Below are 19,785 nucleotides of genomic sequence, written 5' to 3' on the forward strand. Positions count from 1 at the left end.
GAGGGTTAAGGGGTAGGTAGGAAAAAGAAGGGAACCCTGCTATAATGTGTGGTGGAATGTGAGCCTTTTGCAATGTGGCAAGGTCCTGGGCATGGAGCGAGGGGCTGTCCTTCCCCTTTCCCACCCCCCGCCCCTTGTTCAGGACCCCAACAATGAGGGGTTAAGCCGTACGGAGAAGAGGCTAGGCAACCGGATGAGTAGGCTGTATAATGAGACCTGTGGCAGGTGTCCCTCTGCAGCTGCAGCATGGAACACAAGATCTTGGTTCACTCTCTGACAGCTGTCAGGAACTCTGCCAAGTCCTTGTTCCTGCACTGGAGCATGGTTTGCTGCCACTGCTGGGGCCACCTTCTGTCAGTGGCAGCTTTGGCTTGCTCCCTGTCTGCCTTTTCAAGTTGCTGCAGGAGAAGGTCCTGTTTGGCTCTTTTCTTTTGCCTCATCACAGCAACCTTGTCTTCCCCACGCACGCTGCCTGTTGAAGACCATGAATGTCAACATTTAGACAGCTTTTAAATATGACACACAGCGCTTGCCCATAGAGCGTGTGGGGGTCTATTTGACAATCACTGCAACTTTTGTTTTCCAAGGCCACTTTTGGCTTCTTAAGGATGACAGTGAAGCAGCCTTTGCAGAACAGAAGCTATTCATTATCCAGACCATTTCACTGCGGATATGGTAAGATCTTGTTAAGTTAAGGATGACGGGAAAGGGTCTGCGCAGCCTGGCAGCTGGGTGGCAAGGGCTGGGGGTTTTGAGCCCACCAGACACATGGTGGGCTGCAGGCAGGGGGATCTTCCCTGTAAAATGTAAAGCATGGAAAAAACTTCCTTGGTGGCTCCTCACAAATCCTGTGCAGGGGAAGAGCCAGTAGCATGGTAGGAGGGGAGAAAGCCAGGAGAGCCTGCCAGCCGCACAAAGCCTGGGAGACAGAGAGCCCACCAGCCACATGGTGCGGCAGGGCAGTCCTGGGAAACTTAAATGACCTTGGAACGGTGTGGAAAAACTCTAATGGAACTTCCCATGCTGCTTCTAGATTACGCAAAGAGACATTGGCTTCCTAAGAATGACAGAGCGAAAAAGAAAATATGCTCATACTGTGAGCACAGGGCAGGAAAATTTTCCAGAATTCTGGGTGATGCCATGATGCCAGCTTACTTCCTAGTTGCCTGGCATTGCAAGGTGTGCTGTCACGGAAGCCTCAATAAATTGGGTCTCTCCAAAAACTTTGTGCGAAAAATAAGAGTACCTGGCTGAGACCTTTATGGAGATCTCCAAAAAGGATAAGCACTCTGTCCTTAGAAATGTTAACAAGCTATTCTAAAGGAGCACAGACTCATCGTGCCTGCCTCAACCTGCTTGCAGCACTTTAAAAAATGTGCTCCACAGAAGTAAGTCATTAACTTATCAGCACTCATTAGGCCTCAGTTGGAGTATTGTCTAGTTCTGGGCACCACACTTCAAGAAAGATGTGCAGAAGTTGGAAAAGGTCCAGAGAAGAGCAACAAGAATGATTAACGGTATAGAGAACAGGAGCTATGAGGGAAGACTGAAAGAACTGGGCTTGCTTAATTTAGAAAAGAGAAGATTTAGAGGAGACATGATAGCAGTTTTCAAGTACCTCAAAGAGGGTTTCAAGGAAGAGGGAGAAAAATTGTTCTCCTTAGCCTCTGAGGCTAGGACAAGGAGCAATGGGCTTTAGTTTGGACATTAGGAGAAACTTCCTGTCAGGGTAGTTAAAACACTGGAATAAATTACCTAGGGAGGTTGTGGAATCTCCATCACTGGAGATATTTAAAAGCGGGTTAGACAGACACCTATTGGGGATGATGTAGATGGTGTTTGGTCCTGGCAAGAGAGAGAACTTGATGACCTCTTGAGGTCCCTTCCAGTTCTGGTGTTCTATTACACTAAGTCTGAACCCACTTGCAACAGTGTAAGAAATGTGCTCCACAGAAGTAATCCTGCACTTCAACCCAACCACATTCCGCTTGTAGCATTCTAAAAAAATACTCACCAGAAGAGCCCCCTGCACTGTTGCTGGACCCTGGAGCATCAGGTATCCATGAAGAGATTGGGTTGAGGTCAAGGGTTATGAAGACCTCTGGGCTAGCAGGAGCAGCTTCATCGAGCACCTGTTGAACATCAGCATTGTCCTCTACATCAGCCTCTGCCTCCTGCTCCCCCTCTCAGCTCCCACAGGAGCCCTGAGGACGGTCTCCTGAACAGTCCCTGTTAGTCTTGGGGAGTGTGGTTGGGTCCCTCACAAGAATGGCATCCAGCCACTTGTAGGAGTGAGATGTCTTGGGAGATGACCCAGATCGCCTGTTGGCTTCTCTCACTTCATGATACTTCTGCCTGAGTGCCTTTATTTTGACCCGGCATTGCTGAGTGTCCTGGGCATAACCTTTTTTGATCATGCCTGCAAAATCTTCTCATAAATGACTGCATTTTGCTTGCTGACTCGCAGTCTGCTCATTGCTAATTCTTCAACCCACATGGAAATGAGAGCCAGGATCTCGTTGTGGCTCCATGCTGGAGCTCATTTGCCACTCTGAGAGCTCAGATCAAAAGGACCCACAATAATCATGATGATGAGGTGAGATGGATGGCTCCTGAGGTGCACTGTCCACGCTGGTCAGAGAGAAAATGAGTTCAAATTCACGGGCTTCCTGTTACCTACTTCCTGTGCCCCTGCAGAGCAGTGGAGGTGAAAGCAGCCAGAACGGATGCCTGTGGGGCATTGTGGGATACCTTTTGAGACACTCTGGAGGGCAATAAAATCAATTTAAAGTGACGCTGTTTCCACATTAGCATTAATTTGACCTTTTTAAATTCAAACATGGTGTTACACCGCCTTGAAGGTTCAACGTGAAAAAGTCGACCTTAGCGCCTCTTAAGTCAACCTAATGGTATGTGCAGTGAAGAGTCACATTGTAAAATTGAGCTAAGTGCCATAAAATCGACTTCATGCTGTAGTGTAGACATAGCCTAAGTTAAGCCATTGCAAGTTTGTATGTAACCAAGACCTTAGAAATTGGCCTCGAACATTAGTAGGCTGTGCAATGCAACTGACTCTAGGATATTTAAATGTATATGTGATAGTATTTGAATTCAAATTAAAACTTAAGCTTGCAAAATAATTGTACTAGCTCCTTTTTGTACCAGAAACCACAGCTGCCTTGTCTGAAATAACACACAATGCTTAGCTAACTACAGGACTTTTTCATGGTATTTGCTAATTGTCTGTTTAAATAAACTATTTTCTCTTGCAGGCAGATATTATGGACATCAATGAAATATTTAAAGACTTAGGAATGATGATTCATGAACAAGGAGATGTGATAGGTAAGCACATATCATAAAATATTTTTAAAAATTTTCATCAAACCTTACAGCTGGGGACAGGAACTAGAAATATAAATGCTGTCCTGCTGGTTTGTGTAGATTAGTCCTCGTTCTTTGTAAGGCTTGGTTCTTAATTTTAAATCACAAAATGCATGATTCTCCAGGAACCAGGAAGATGAGAGTTTTTCTTTGCTCGAACTTTTGAGTGCCGCCTTTGCTGGCTGACTGTACTTAAATTGATTGAGATTCTAACCTGTTGTGTTTCTGATTGGCAGAAATTGTTAGGTGCTCTACTAAAGCAGTTAAGAAATCCAGTACACTTGGAAAACTGACTTTAAATGCAGCTTGAGATCTTATGCCTTCATTTGAGTTTTGCTTTCAATTTGAGAGGTTTAATTGCACTTCTCTTTTCATAAAATGTTTTTCTCCCAATTTCTGAGTGAATGACCAACCTAAAACATGGGGAAGAATATGAAGGACAAAGAAACAGAAGGGGGAAAATGGAAAAGCTAGTTCCTTGATTCTTCGTGTTGGATAAAGCAAATTAAGTTAAACCAAAAAACAGACACACTTTTTCTGGGGGAGGGGGAAAGAAGTTATCCAGACAGGAACCAACACAGTTATGTTTGATAATGCCAGAAAATTGCCTTAAGTAAGGCCTTAGTTATTTCAATAGATGAAAACTTAAACAGAGACATCTTTTCTCAGAATACAACTAAACAACACTCACCTAACCAATGTTCACAAATTAGCTAGGAGGTTGGTTTTTGCCCCATTAACCATCTTCTCTTTTTAATAATCACTGATCCACCAAACCTTTCAAACAACATATCCATCAATTGAATTTAATATGAAGTAGTATTCTTTCGGAGTTCTGGCTCATTCATTTCATCTGTCCATCACCACTTTCATCTCATGTTTGTGCCTCTCTTGCTGGGCAGTAAGTGTTCTTCAGCAGTCTCTCATTTATTCTCAAACCCTAGCATCCTGAGAAACTATCTTTATGGGTTCATGCCTCAAGCCAGCCCTCTACTTCGAGAATACCTGAACTTGGAAGCTGTTACAATGATGTCTGAAGTCAGCCTTAGAATACTCTGGGTGCTTCAGAAGGTAGTCTGGTTTCAGGTACAATTGTATAGAAGGAAAACAACAAAAGAAGACATTTCTATAATGCAGTAGCATAAAGTTTGCGAGTGACACTAAATGCAAGTCAGAAGTGATCTTGGACTTTGTCTGTGTGTTTGAGTGTTTGTATCTATGCCATTTCAATGCTTTTTCGGGGGCATGTTGGTTTTTAATCCAGGAAAGTAAAATAAAAATAAGAGGGTGATGGTAAACTTGCCTCTAGGTCTGGTTATACCACCTTATTGATATATATAAATATACTTATTTATTTTTGGCCATTAATCATTACAAGAGTGGTTTCGTGCTGCAGATGTGCATCAACATTCTGGGAGTAGGCTTGTTGAGATTTAATTTTGTGAGTAAATGTCTCTGAGCTTGTGCAGCAACTGTAAGTTAATTAGAACGGTAGCAAACACAAGAGGCTTTTACCGTGTTTGGCTTTATTTTAAAAATGGACTTTTTTTCCTTTCTTTAAAGACAGCATAGAAGCCAATGTAGAAAGTGCAGAGGTACATGTCCAGCAAGGAAACCAGCAGCTGTCAAGAGCAGCAGACTACCAGGTAACATCAATGCAAACTGCCAGTCATCTGTCAATTATTCCTTTCATTGTTGTTGTTTGTCTTAATTTGTATGAGGACAGTTGTGATTTAATTCTTCCTTACAATTACTTTAAATGGCTTGGAGATTTTCTCAAAGGCCTAAGACTAGCATAGGATAGGATAGGTTCCCTGGGTTACTGTTCCAAAATCAACCCAGGTTGGTAGTAAGAACATCCATGCTCTTTGGAAGTTTAGCAGCCTTTTGTGAAATTAGTTGGCTAATGTCCTAATACTGTGGCGGGGGGGGAGGGGAATCATCACTGGCCCTCTCATTTGCAGAGCCATGTGGGAAGGGTTGACTAATCTAGAGAATGAACTAATCCTTTGTTTGGAAATTTCCCCAAGTCAGGATTGGGGTCTGCTGGCAGAGCAGTGGTAGGAAGTTTTGTGCTGCCACTGCTCAGGCTGCATAAATCTTTTCTGTGCATAGAAGATGGCTTTCTGGTTCCATGATGTCCACTGACTTAAAAATAAAATGAAATCTATCCTCTTCCTTGAATGTGTCTCTGCTCAAGTTGGCCATTGTAATTCAAAGTCTTATACACATTACAGTTGTAGCCTGGCAAATGATCCACGGAGGGAAGCTTGCTAAACCTAGATTTGTCTGCTGCCTTGTAAGGGACCAAAAAGGTGATTGACTTTTTTTTTGCCCTAAAATATAGGGAGAGCTAGTAACCCCATTTATTTAAGATTGCCTAAGTGTTCTCACTATAAGACACTGTTTTCAGTTGCTTGTAAGTTTTCAAACTTAACCATCTGAGATAAGTTTCCCATTCCAGTTCCGCCAGGATAAAATATTTGGAAACCTTTAAACCAGAAGGATCCAGGTTTTTTTTTCTTTCATTTCAATAAATGAGGCTAGAGGAAAATACATTTTTTTCATGCAATTCACTGTTGGGGACCCTTTTTATTGGAAAAGCGTTAGCATCCCATGGAAAGAGACTTGAAAGTTTACTACCTTTTGACATACCTGTGAAAATCCATCCAAATTTTATTAAGTTATAAAAGCCTTTGAAAAATCACAGCTCATGCATATTAGGCTATATCTATGCTCGAGAGTTTTGTTGACAAAACTTGTGGAGCATCCACACTAAAAATATGTTCTATTGACAGTAAATTGACAGAATTTGGCACTTTCATTGACAGCCTTCTGCTTCTCCCCCATGAGGCAGAATGCCATTCTCAACAGAATCTGTCAACAAAAAGGTTGTGTGGATGCTCCGGGGGCCCTCTGTCGACAGACAGGGCTTCTGGGTTACTGGGCAGCCCTGTCCGCTGTGCTTTTGGTCAGCTACTCTGTCAAGAGTGGCTGGGCAGTCCGGCCGCACTCTGTCAACAGAGCAGATCACTTTTTCAATCTGCTTTCATGTGTGACCATGATCTGTCAACATAAGTTTTGTCAGAAGATATCTTCTGACAGTAACTTCTGTTGACAGATTGCTCTCGTGTAGACATAACTCTTCACGAGAGACTTGCTTGATTTTTCAGCAGCTTAAATTTTCAGTGATTTCCAATCTCACTGAGCATGCTCAAGTCTCTCTCAGCTTCTCATGCTGACCATATTGCCTGTGTGCCATCCCTATAGAGCAACTGAGTATGCACCCTCCAGTTTTGGGCTCTGAAAGTGAAGCCAACTGACTGATCCCCATTGTTTTGGGTGCCAGTCCCTGGAATGGAGCGAGTGCATGCATGAGAGACAGAATGATCCCTGTACTGGCATCCAGGCAGCTTGGAGAAGGAAGCCATCAGAATCCTCTGCAGAGGACAGTGGGGCAGGGAGAAGAGAGCCACGTTGCCATGTGGAAAGTAGTAGATTAGGACAGGGAGTATGGCAGGACTAGGACTGGAGGGAGTGCTTGGGGAGAAATTGTGACTAGCTCAGTAAGTAGACTGGGAACTGGAGATGAGGATGGTGGAAGAGGTTAGACAAAGAGACTGGGAGCTAGCAGGTGTGGGTGGGTGGGTGGGTTGCTGGGGAAGGAGTGAGGAGCTGGTAGCCTGCTAGCTCTCCGATAATACGGAGATTCTATTAGTGGAAGACTATAAGTGGTAAGAGATGCTTGAGGAATAGGGATCAAAATAAGGAGAAAATGACAGGACAGCGGTAGGGCTGAATGGAGTAGGATTGAAGAAGCCAAACACGAGGGCGGGGTGGGGGGGAATGTATGGAAGTCTGTTGCACAAACCCCAGGTTCTTCCGTTTGCTTATTCCTTTACTGTCAGCAAATATCTTTGAAACCCACTGGTGATGCGTGTGCCTCAGCCCTCCGTCTAGTGGGCTGACTGAGAGGATGGCTCTGTCTGTTACTGAACTAACTTGTGGGGCAGAGGCCTTTGCAGTTGATTTAAAAGTTCCAAGGTGTAAGTCCATGTGTCTCTGTCAATATGACGCTTCATAATAGTATTTGTGGTTTTAGTTGACACACAGCTGATAATTATTGAAGGAACACTGTTTAACTTGCAGAGTTGAGCACCCAAAGTTAGGAAATGGCTTGGATTAAGGTTGCCAGTGAAACTTTAATTTTGATGGTCCTCTTGTGTGTAAGCCTGATACTGACTATAAATACCTGATCTCACTCCTTTTTGCATTCACTGCACAAGCTGGACACAGTTGTCCTCTGTGTGGACGAGCTGGGAGCATGAGGCATCCACTGGCAGCGTGTGCTACAGGCTTGCTGTCTGCAGTAGAATGCTATGACTGAAGCATATGGTTTCCATGGTGGATTAGAGTGCCTCTAGTGGTCATTAACCATTCTGTCACTGCTCCCTCCAACCTGTCTCAGTCCTGTCTCACTCCACCTACTTTGCCACCTGGTTCCTCATTCCAATTATCTCCTTTGGGCTTCCTTATCCAAGTTCCAGTCCAAGTCTGTCTTCCTCTCTGGGCTCCTCATTATAACACACCACCCAGCAGAACACATGCTGTCTCCTTGGCCCAGTGTCCTCCTGCTCTAGCCAGCTCAGAGCCCCTGTCCCACCAATACTTTATGCCTCTGTCCCAATCTGCTCCTCAACTGCGCCCTCCCCCCCCCCCCCCGCCGCTCTCCCCTGACAGAAGAAAAGTCTGTAATTCATTACATTTCCAGGGAGATGCCAGAGATTTATTCACGTTGGGAATGGTGAGTGCCCCCGCTTCCTCCTCCTCCCCCCTGCAGCAAACATCTCTGAAGTCTAAGGAGTGAAGTTATAACTTTGATTTTCCTGAATGACCTTTTGCCTCTTAACCATTCACTGTCTTCGTTGTCTTTTAAGCACACGTTTCATTTAGATTGTCTAAATATCTGAACCATTAAGCAGTTGAGTTTTTCAGACCAACTTAGCGTGATTTTTTTTTTTTGACGACAGCGCAAGTCCCGAAAGAAAATGTGCATCATCATTCTTGTACTTGCCATTGGAGCAGTGGTTCTTGGACTCATCATATGGGCATCTGCGAAATAAGACTGTGGAAAGAGCATTATTTAAATTATGCAAGAAAACTCTTACAATTATTTTTGGCTACTTCTGAAGCTGTTCAGTAAATGATGGTTCAATATTTAAACTGTTGCTCTTTTTAAAACTCAAGAAATGATTGATACTGCTATTTGGTATCGCTTCCTTCCATTCTTGGATTAAAGATTCTGTACTGGCAAGGTATCAGTCAGCTTTATAAACATTCTTCTCATTGGTAAACTTACTGAACACTTCTGAATATTTTAGGCTAAGCAGAATTTTTGTTCAAGGGGGATAGACTGCTCTGAGATGTTTCTAAGCATTGCCAAATCAAACCAGACTTTTCTGAACTCATTATTCTTTCATGAATAACTCACTTATTGTCAAATTATTTTTAAATTGGGGACTAGGTCTTATCACTTGCTGTCTCCTGTGGGAAAGTCAAGATTATAACATGATTGGCTGGCATCAAGGTGATTTTGTTGAAGTCTTTGAATTGGGCATTCAGTGTCTGAGAAATGTCTTTCATAGACTTAATTTCTTTATCTGGCAATAGGTAGATCCTGGTGTACAAATAGAATGGATGGCAATCATGTATTAATATAAGCCTTTTGATTAGGCTGTTAAATCTAGAAATGAGACTTCAGGCCATATTTTTAGTTAGTGTTTGTGCACCTAAATTGTTCACACATCTGGTGTTTTCATGCCTAAAATAAGTGTTTGATTATTCACATGGAACATGTCTGACTGAAAATCTGGGTCTGAATCCAGTTGTGGACTCTTACGTACAATATTAGAAAACCACAAGCTTTCACTATTCCAGCTGCACTTGAACTCTAGTGACCTGAACAGTACAGTACAGACCCCAGTTTGTAATAGTTTTAAGTTGTTTCTTATGCAGTCAGAGGAAGGCTAATAGTTAAATTCAATGTCCGTGATAGGCTTTTGGAACTAAAGACCTTACTCAGTTGAACTGACTCATCTTGCTCAGAAACTTAGCCATGCTTGTAACTTCTGAAATTGATTTTTTTTCCATTTTGTGCCATTTTGTACTAATCCATAATTAGAAAGGTAATTTTTTTTGCAAACTAATCAATTTGCCTTTTTAATTGATATTTATTAGTGCACTGATCGGGAATATTGTGCAGATGAAAATGTCACAATCTGTATTTTATAAAGTTCTTGTACAGCAGTTTGATAGAGAATGCACTGTTTACATGGCAAACTGAGATTTGCTAATTGAAAACCATGTAACTGTATGTATCTATGAACCTGACATTGTAACCGTGCCGCCAAAATAAAGAAGTTTTTAAAAGTGAAGAGGTTCCATCTTTTTTTTCCTGTACCAGCATATATCACTTCCCTAACTTACCAAGAGACTAAAACTCATTTAAAGGGGTACAGACTCGGATTGTAAGCCACAGATATGCAACTGGGCCCACACAAAGATTTTGACATCTGTGTGTGAGCCCCCTGACTTTCATGGGACTGTGTACACAAATCCAGCCAAATAGACCAGATTGCAGGGTCAAAACCCAAATTAAGGCCAAGTTTTTCCACTTATTTCTGAAAACTGACTGTTCAGGAGAATGTATTTTTACCAGTTCTCTGTAATTTTTAATACATTGGAAAAGAGCTCAAAATTTACAGGATGGGCACATAGATGTTAAATTTGGGAAGAAATACATTTTAATGTCCAGTTCTTAGTACTTCAGTATTTGAGTTTCAAACACTATAGGGAAATGTTCTTTTATTTAAAGCCTCTGGCTTTTTGTTGGGTTTTTTGGGCAGGGCAGCTGGAATCTCTTCAATACTGTGAATACTTCTGTCTTGGTCCTAGAATTTTTTTATAAAAGCTTTTTAAAAATGGGCCAATTTCTTTGTTTACAATCTTTAGAAATGAGTGGTGATCTAAAAGTGCTTCCAAAACAGTATCACAGTAGGATTGTTAACATTTATTTGGAATGCTCCGAGTAAAAACAAATATTTGTGGTTCCCTAAATGTCAGAACTGTAAATATAAATTAGGTTCTAAAAGTAATTTATTTTTGCCCCTCCTATCTTGTGACTCACCATTTTGCCCACCACTCCCTGGTATTGAAAATTCTGCAGGCACATTCTACTGTTGTGCAAACTCATTGTCTTCAAAGGAATTGCATGGGTGTAACTGAAGGCAGAACTTGGATTTGCAATTTGGAGTTCAGTTGATAGTTATGTTGCTGCAGAAGCTGAAAATGTTTATATTTATATATGTTCTTCATTAGCTTTGATAATGTGGAGCGTGGCATGATATAAGCAGCTAGATCCCACTACAAATATTTTAAGTACTTGATTAACTTCAAGCAGATTGAGTAGTCCCACTGAAGTTACTGAATTACTCATGCTTAATATGTGTATTTTGCAAACTTTGGGGTCTAGATAATTTAACTCCAATTGGTAGCATATAGGCTCAGAAGAGGTTAATATGGTCACCTTTGCTTATTGATTCATAAACTTTAAGGTCAGAACTATTGCTATCATCTTGTCTTACTACCTGCACAATGCAGGCCACAGCCTCCAACTCCAGTGACCATCTGTCCCGTATTAGGTGGGACGGTTCTGTATTTGGGATGCCAAAAATGTGTCCCAACTTATTATTTTTTTTTTTAAAGGGACCAATTGTCCTGTATTTGGGCCTTCCCTTGCTGACCTTTCTGCCAGCAGCTGCACAGGTGCAGCTGTTGGCAGGAGTCACTTCTCTGAGCCTCAGGGAAGCAGGGGGAGTGTGGGCAGCTGCTGCATCCCTGCCACTTCCCCTGGGGATCTGGGGGAGCACTGGCAGCTGCCACTTCACAGGAGCACTTGCGGCTGCTGCTTTCCTGGGGCTCCCGAGGAAGGCCAGCAGCCGCTGCCTCCTTCCCAGCTCCGTGGGCTTGATGGAGCTGGGAGGAACTGGCGCCTCCCACCCACATATCTCCCTGTCATGTGTTTGGGTTGCCCTAACTCTCACCCACCTGCTCCTGCAGTTGCTTTCCCTGCCCCCCAGCTGAGTTACTGAAGTCCTCAAATCATGATTTAAAGACTTAAAAGTTATAGAGAATTAAACATATGTACACTAGTTTAAACCTGCATGTGATCTGTGCCTCACGCTGCAGAGGAAGGAAAAAACACCTTTTCCTGCCCGCACTGCTGCCCCTCCCCCCCAAAAAATACCTATGTATAATATAGTATCACTGCCAATCTAGCCTGGGGAGAATTCCTTCTTGATGCCAAATATGGCAATTAAGCCACATGATTTCCCGATATTAATGTTTCAATTCCAACAGCCGTGGCTGAATTAGAGCATGCTTTTTTAGAAAAATATCCAGTCGTGATTAAAATATTTCCGATGATGGAGAATCCACAACAATCTGTGGTATGTTGTTGCAGCGGTTAATTGCCATTACTCCTTTTAAAAAAGAGAGAAGTTGTGGGTTGAGCCGCCCCCATAGGATCTTGTTTCTACCTGAATCTGCTAAACTGAGGGACCTTCTACACATTTGATCCCTGTGTAAATACTCAACCTGTATACTTTAAACCCCTTATGCCATCCAACTCTTGTTTGTAGCAATTAACTGTAAACCGAGCATTCTGAACTCTTGCATTAGGCTGGTCTGGTGAATAGCACCACTGCCATTTTACACAGCTGTATTTTCAGGGCACAGGTTTCACCTCCCTTATCTGCCAAGAAAGAGAATTTGTCAGACCAAAGGAGATCCAGGGTTTTTGCACCCAGACAGCTGTGCACTCTGAGGCTCCTTCAGTTCTAGCCTCCCTCTCCCAGGACTCCAGCCTATCACAGGCTCTGGGGGACTGCCAGAGGGCTCCAGCACCCCACCCCTCAGCTGCTGCAGGGCTGCCAGGGGCTCCAGCTCCTGACTCCCATGCTACTGTGGTGGGGGGAGGAGGGGGCCGCTCTGGCTCCTGCCCCTTGCTGCCACAGGATAGGCAGAGGGCTCCACTCCCAGCCCTGCCGGTATTCCTGCACCAGCCATGGTCCTAGCCTAGTATGCTCAGCCAGCAACATCCATGGTCCGATGTTGCCGGATGGGAGAGCACCGGATCGGAGCAGTGCAACCTGTATAACTTAGTAGTTTAACTTTTTTTGCACACACTGATAATAGTGTCTGTGTTGCTCTCCTTCTAGGAAAGGCCTGGGGGCCAGTGTTTCCTTTTCTCTTTAGGTGCTAGGGAAGGGACTGTATAAAGGGTATTGCTTCCCATTTTGTAAAGCAATAAAGGAGGGGAAAGCACTAGGGATTCCTCCTTTCCCTCTGCCCCTAGTAGTGGGGATGAGTTGTCCAGCAGTCATGTAGTGCAAGACTTTAACCAGGGCACAATGGCTTTGTGGTTTGAGTAGCTCAGACTGGGTGAGCTGCCCACCACATTCAGCCCATCTGCTTTCCTTTTAGGAGGTAATCTCAGTAGTCAACCTAAACAATGAAAAAAATCCAGCCCCTATGGTCAATGTCATATTGCATCTGACAAAGTGGGTCTTTGCCCATGAAAATGAATGCTCCAGCATATCCGTTAGCCTGTAAGATGCCACAGGACTTCTCATTTTTTTTCAGATACAGACTAACACGACTACCCTTCTGATTCTAAACAAATGGTGCCCCAGAAACTGCAACTGCTGTTGGAGTGTAAGAATGCAAATAAGCATTCTTACTTCCTTTCACTGAAGGTAGGCACGTCATTTTTTTTAAATACAGTAAATGCAAGTGTACAAAAGCTGCAACTAGAAATGGTTATAGCAGTAACAAAATTCTGACTTAAAAGGTGGAGAGGAATATGTAATGTCTTCAAATAGGTCATCATAAAAGGACTCAGTTTTGCCTTACATTTTCTTGTTTATGTGACTGGTTAGAAGCTTTTCTGTTAGTGAGGTGCTGGCTGTTTGTATCCATTTCAGGGCACGCAAAGTCTCACATATGATACTTTCCCATTTTGCAGTAGTATTTCTAGCTGCTGTTAAAACCATGGGAAAGTCTTGGTGTTGGAAAGGCAGCAAGAACTGTTCTGATCTCCATGTGTAAGGGTGCAGTGTTTTGTAGAGGGGATAGTCAGTGGTCTTTGGAGGGGTGCATATATCAGAGATTGTATATATATATAATAGTGACATAATCACACTTGCAGATGTGCAAAAATTCAGTAGAGAAAGCAAATTATTTTAAAGCAGGGAATATATCTAGTGTCAGACTTGTTAGGGCAAGAAATTTAGTGCACACCAGCTCCTTTTTAATTAGCATATTGCTTTCACCCGTTCTTGTGGATGGAAAAAAACAAGACAATTTGGTTTTCAGAATTGCCAGCGACCTTTTTTATTTTTCTGTTACTCATTGTTTCTCCACTCACACCAGAGCAGTTTATAGTTATGATTTTCCCTCATATCATGCAAACACGAATTGGTGGTTGAAGTGTAGAAAGTGTTTTGTAAGTATCTCAGGAATAATCGCATTGCTATGATTTTACCTACTGGCTAAGCTTGTTTGTCATTCTCTCATGTTGACCAGTATTTTCCCCCTGGACTTATACAACCTTCCCAACCCCCCATAGAGAATTCCCTACCACTGCACATGGAAGCCCAGTCAGGATTTGCTCATGATAGAGCAGAGGAAAAGGTGGCTTCTGATTTCAAAGCCTTATCAGTTGCTCAGTCCCCAAAATGTTACTCCTGACTCAAAGCCTACTGAGTGGTCCTAAATGAGAGTATTGGGAGAATTTGTCTTGAGAGCTTGGCACTGGAGTTCAAGCTGAGAAATAACCAGCTGATTTGCTAGAGCTGCTGGATAGCTTCACAACACCCACAAAATATTGAAATAGCTTTCACAGGAGGTGGAGATTGCCTCTGCAGCTCCCAATGCCAAGCATCTCTCATGAAATGGGTTGGGCCCTCCATAATTTCTTTTAAATCATTTCCCAGTAATTTTCCTCTCTTGGATGTATGTGACGTGAATTGCTTCCAATAGTCTTTTAGCTTCTCCTATAATTCCAGCTTCAGCAAAAGGTGAAAACTTATTTGTACTCCAGGATATTGTGCTGTACAAATTTGGGGTTTTAAAGGATTTTTGAAATTGGTCTCTAATCTCAGTTGAGGCTAAGTGTTTGTGTTGGAGTGACACACCCGCTGGGGAATTTTGTGCCAATTTTGGTTTGTATAACATTCTGGAGGTTCTCCAGCCACCCTCCCCACAAAAAAACCTCCTGAGTGTTAATATGGAAAATTAGCCTCAAACCGTATTCTACCCTCTCTCTCCCCCACTCCCAACTTTTATAGTAACTCTAGTTGATTTCAAACTCCATTAAAGATTCAAGGAGAACATATTTCATGAGGAAAAAAACTAGAACATTCATGTTGTGATTCAGCCATTTACAAAGCCAGCCTTAGATAAATGTTTAAACCAGAAGAGCCCTGAAACCACAGAAATATTCGATAAAACCCTAAGACTAACTGAAAGAGGAAAACTATGGGGGAGGGGAAGGAACCTTCTGGTAGTTTCTACTTCAGAAAAAAGGGGAAACACAAACCAAGTGTCTAGAAACTGCAAGTGACTCCAGAAGTTTCTACAGAACACTAGGGCTGTGTCTACACTAGCTCCTTACTTTGAAGGAAGGATGGTAAGTAGGGTGTCGGGAGATTATTAATGAAGTGCTGCGGTGCATATGCAGCACTTCATTAAGCTAATTCTCCCCCATGGCAACTTCAAAGTGTTCAACTTGCATAGCCGTGGCTAACCTGCTGGTACTCCAAAGTGCCTGGATGTCTACTACTTTGGCACTATTTTGAAGTAGCCAGCAGAGAATCTACAGACATTTTTCTTACTTTGAAGTTGACTTCAAAGTAGGGAGCCCAACTTCAAAGTCCTTACTCCATCCCCAGGAATGGAGTAGTGCCCTACTTTGAAGTTTAACTTCAAAGTAGGGTGTGGCTAGACGCTCAACTTGGAAGTTGTAGTTTGAAGTAAGCAACTTCCAAGTTATTTTTCTAGTGTAGACACAGCCCATGAGATTCTGATTACTGCGAAGAACAGTGATTGTTTTCCATTAGCGATGAGTCAACAGTTGAAAATTACCCCGTCTGAATGCTCATGGAAGGCCACCCTTTTCTACAACCAGAAAATATATTTACAGTTGTATGTTCCTGGTTCAGAGAGCAAAACCACAATAGTTAGTCTGAATATTGTATTTCATGTATATCCGGAAAGGCTTTAGTTTTCTGGTATAATTATTTCTGTTACGATCACAGAAGAGGACTCAGTTCCCTGAACTCTTCTGGACTTTTCTGTTTGTGCCATTGCTGTACGCAAATGAGCCTTCTGACTAATTAAAAAGATGATTGTATTATAAGGATGCAGAGCGTGACAAAGGCATGTGGCAGCATTGAGGACGGGGCTAATGACAGCCACTGAACCTCCAAGAAATCAGTTGATTCCAGAGTCTGATTTCCCAGTGAATGAACATAGTGCAAAATGTATTGGTCTCAAAATCCATTTAATTTAACCTAATCAACTTATATCAAATCCATCATGGAGCCCTCATGCATTCGTTAAGTTCTGAGAGCCTTCTGAGGGTAGCACAAACATGGAACTATTGGTTTGTACTCCTTATTTTTGTAGTTCTCTCATTTTTTAATCTTTCTAGCGTTTGACCCTCCTGTTCTGCCTCTCTTTTCCACAACTGGCTATCAGATGGGCTGGATGAAGGAAATCGAGTAGACCTGTTCCAGTTCTGTTCATATGTGCTTTCCTTGTGTTATGGCAACCACGTACCAATGGAGATTACAGTCCTAGTAGCATCCTGCTGTGACTGCGCTAGTGATACAGACTGCCCAGGACAGTGGGTTAAATCAGTTTTGTGTGGTGCCATAGAAGTCTGCTGGCCACCGAAGGCTTACTTTAGGATACTGATGAGAGATTTTTCTTCTCAAGCAAAATGTCCTAAAATGAATTCACCATGTAGTTACAAAGTGTCTATGTAGTGGAATTAAAAGAACAGCATGATCAAACACCACTAGCTAGAAAATGTTGCTTAATTCCTGACCAGTGTTCCAGAAAATAATAGGAATCTTGCAAATTCCAAGTTGAGAATGCCAATTCATCTGGAAGTTTTCAACATAGTTATTTTAGGAGTTACTCTGTTGCACAGAGAAGAGTTTAATTCTGGATAATGTGTATTAGGGCATGTCTACACAGCAGCCTTATTTCAAAATGAGCCATTCTGGAAAAGCTATTCCAAAATAGTTTATTTTGAAATACCACAGCTACAAACAGACATGCATTTTGAAATAGTACTTAGCTATTTCACAATACAGCATCTACACACAGAATACCTATTTTGAAACAGCTATTGGACACACTATGGCTTATTTTAAAATAGGCTCTATTCCCTGTCTACACAGCCCTGTTTTGAAATAGCACACTTCCAAATGGGTGCTCTTCCTTGTAGAATGAAGTTTACCAATTTTGAAATAAGACAACTGCTACTTCAAAATTATTTTGAAATAGTAGTCACATTGTGTAGACACTGGCAAGTTCATCTGGAAGAAGGCAGCACTCTTCTGCAAAATCCTGGGAGCATCTACACACAACAACTGTTCTTCCAGAAGAATGCAGCATCTCTTCTGGAATCGTTATGTCTCTCCCTGGTTCAGGAAGCTTGTCCTCCTCTGGAAGAATCCTCTGGAAGAAAGCGAGTGTAGACACTCAGTGAGCCCCTCTTCTGAAAGAGCAGTCCGCCATGGCCCCCAGCTCTTTCCTCAAGGAGAGCTGGATAGTCTGTCCCACTCACCATATGGTCAGTCAGCTGATAGAACCTTCTGTCCTGCAGGGGAGCACTATATATCTCTTGCTGATTCCAGCCTCCAGGTCTTCAAATCCAACACTGCATGTGATGTGTGTTCTCCAGGATAGGGCAGCCAGCTCCAAGGCCTGCTCTTCTCCCTTCCTGATTACTGTCTGCAGCTGGCTGGACTGTCCTCCAGTACTGACCTCTGGTGGGTATTGTAGGACAAAGTTTGGCTGAAATCCTGGTCCTACTTGAAGTCAGTAGCAAAACTCCCATTGCCTTCAATGGGGCCAAGAATTTACCCTCCTGTCTCTAAGAAGGTAACTTCCTCTGACCTGGCCAAGATAGGGTCTGTGAACCCCAATGGTTTTTAAATACTGTAGATTAAGGAAGGTGGTTCTGTCATTCATCCTAGGCTGTGAAAGATTATATTCTCTCCACAGTGCACTGCATGAACTACTTTATTTAAAATCCAGTGTCTCCAAGTAACTTCGCAAGCTATGTTATCACACATTGCCAATGACATGCAGCTTCCATGGGTTGTAAAGAAGTTTTGAAGAGCTAGATTTTTATCAGTAAATGGTGATAAATGTAAATATCAGACATTAATGAAAAATATTTTCATCCATAATTGTCTAAATTTACAGTCAGGCCAAGTGTTTAAAAATAGTGTTGGAATTATGGATATGCACTTTGCATATTTTGACATGCACTGTTTGACAATTCGTGTCTTAATAGTTTAAGGTGTTAGGTGCTAACTTTTGGAATCCCAACATCTACTGGCATTGAATTGTCTCAGCTCTTCCGTACTTTTCCATAACTGAGCATGTATATTAATAAAAAAATTTAATAATAAACATCAATATTACCTATATGCCGTGGTGTTGTAGCCTTGCCAGTCCCAGGACAGTAGTGAGAGATGGCTGAGGCTCTACTTCGGCTAGTGAAACAAGCTTTCAGACCACATTGAGCTCTTTTATTGGACCAACCAAAGAGCTCTGTGTAAGCTTGAAAACTTCTCTCACCAACAGATGTTGGTCTAATAAAAGACCCTCCTTGTTTGCCCAGGACAGGGGGCACTAGTGAATGGTCATCAATGGCCTGTGCTGCAAGATGTAGGAGAGGAAGAGGTTTACTACTACTACTTGTTTCATCACCTTGTTTCATAAATATTATTTGCAATTATTGTAAAATCAAACCAAATTCCACCAAGCCTGGGGGTGAGCTAAAAAACGTGAAAACTTTACACAGGAGTGAGGAAGGTAGGCACTTTGGTCGAGGTCACTGCAAAACTCCTTTGGGGAAAGTATACAGATTTTAGGGATGTTTTTTTCTAGGGACAGAGGACCACTCACACATACAAACTGTGGGTGGTTTTTTTTTTGCATTTCCATGCCTGCATCTGCAAGCACATTGTGTATTTCGAAATTGAAATATCCATTTGCACATGCAGTTGTAGTAATTGCCCAGGCAGCCTGTGCATTCTTAAGAATGCCTCCCTGTGTCTTCTAGCTGTGCAAGGCAGCATTTCAGTACTTTTGTAAAGTGCAGAGTGTACATACTGCGGAGGGGAAAGGGGATAGTTATGCTGGTAGGTCCACAGAGAAGGGGATGGGAGCCATATGCCTCTCTCTCTCTGTCAGTGCAGGGGTGAGAGATGGCAGTTCCTGATCTAATCTTTGTCTTCACACACAGTCCTCACAAAGGGAGTGGGGAGGATCTCTGTTTCCTTTGCCCTAGCACCCAGTAGCATCCATGGAGGGACCATGCAGACTGACCTGAAGCTGTTACTTCTTCATATGTATTTTTAGAAGTAAATATTCAATGCTTATGTCTTACTTTTTGGCTTCTTATGCCCCAAGACTCCTAAGTCAATTCTGTTCTGGGAATAGGTGGTTCTTTTCCCACAGTCTTGCAGTGTTTTGGCACAAGGAGGTATCTCTGGTTTTGTTAATGTCATGACTAATGTAAGAAAAATTAAAGCCTTGCCTACAACAGCAGCCAGCAAAATAGTCAATTTCCTCTGTATAATCATTCCTTCCCCCCACAATTATCTGTGGTTAGAGTCATCTGATGGGTTACACAGTGGACATGAAGTGAAATCAATCCACATGATCACCACAAAGTATTAAACATAGGCACAACTCCTCACCCTTTACAAACGTAAGCATGGATTGCAGTTGGATTTCAATAGAAATATGCAGTTGCTGTAACTGTGTCGGTCCGATGATATTAGAGACACAAGGTGAGTGAAGTAAACTCTTATTTTACCAACTTCTGTGGATGAGACAAGCTCTTGAGCCACACAATGGAGCTCTCTTCAGGTCAGACCTTACGTTGGTCCAATAAAAAGTTATTTCATTAGCCACCTTGTCTCTTCAATAGGTATAATCGTATAGAGAAAGATTACGAACAGGGGAATCTTGAGGGTTTCAAGATTTAACCCAACACTTGAACAAGAAAATCTGTCATTGTTGACAATTATA

At 42.4% G+C, this 19,785-nt stretch overlaps 1 protein-coding gene across 3 annotated transcripts in view; it reads left to right on the top strand.

The window, feature by feature from the left end:
• Window positions 1-9,812, top strand: part of STX7 (syntaxin 7) — a 66,596-nt gene extending 56,784 nt beyond the window's left edge. For all 3 annotated transcript variants that reach the window (XM_074990552.1, XM_074990554.1, XM_074990553.1), the window contains exons 8-10: window positions 3,273-3,345; window positions 4,948-5,030; window positions 8,415-9,812. In XM_074990552.1, the coding sequence (XP_074846653.1) occupies window positions 3,273-3,345; window positions 4,948-5,030; window positions 8,415-8,507 (249 nt within the window). In that variant the 3' untranslated portion in view covers window positions 8,508-9,812. The remainder of the gene's footprint in view (window positions 1-3,272; window positions 3,346-4,947; window positions 5,031-8,414) is intronic.
• The last annotated feature ends 9,973 nt before the right edge of the window (window positions 9,813-19,785 follow it).

The sequence above is a fragment of the Carettochelys insculpta genome, chromosome 3 (genome assembly GCF_033958435.1).
Source record: "Carettochelys insculpta isolate YL-2023 chromosome 3, ASM3395843v1, whole genome shotgun sequence".
In the NCBI taxonomy this organism is placed as follows: domain Eukaryota; kingdom Metazoa; phylum Chordata; order Testudines; family Carettochelyidae; genus Carettochelys; species Carettochelys insculpta.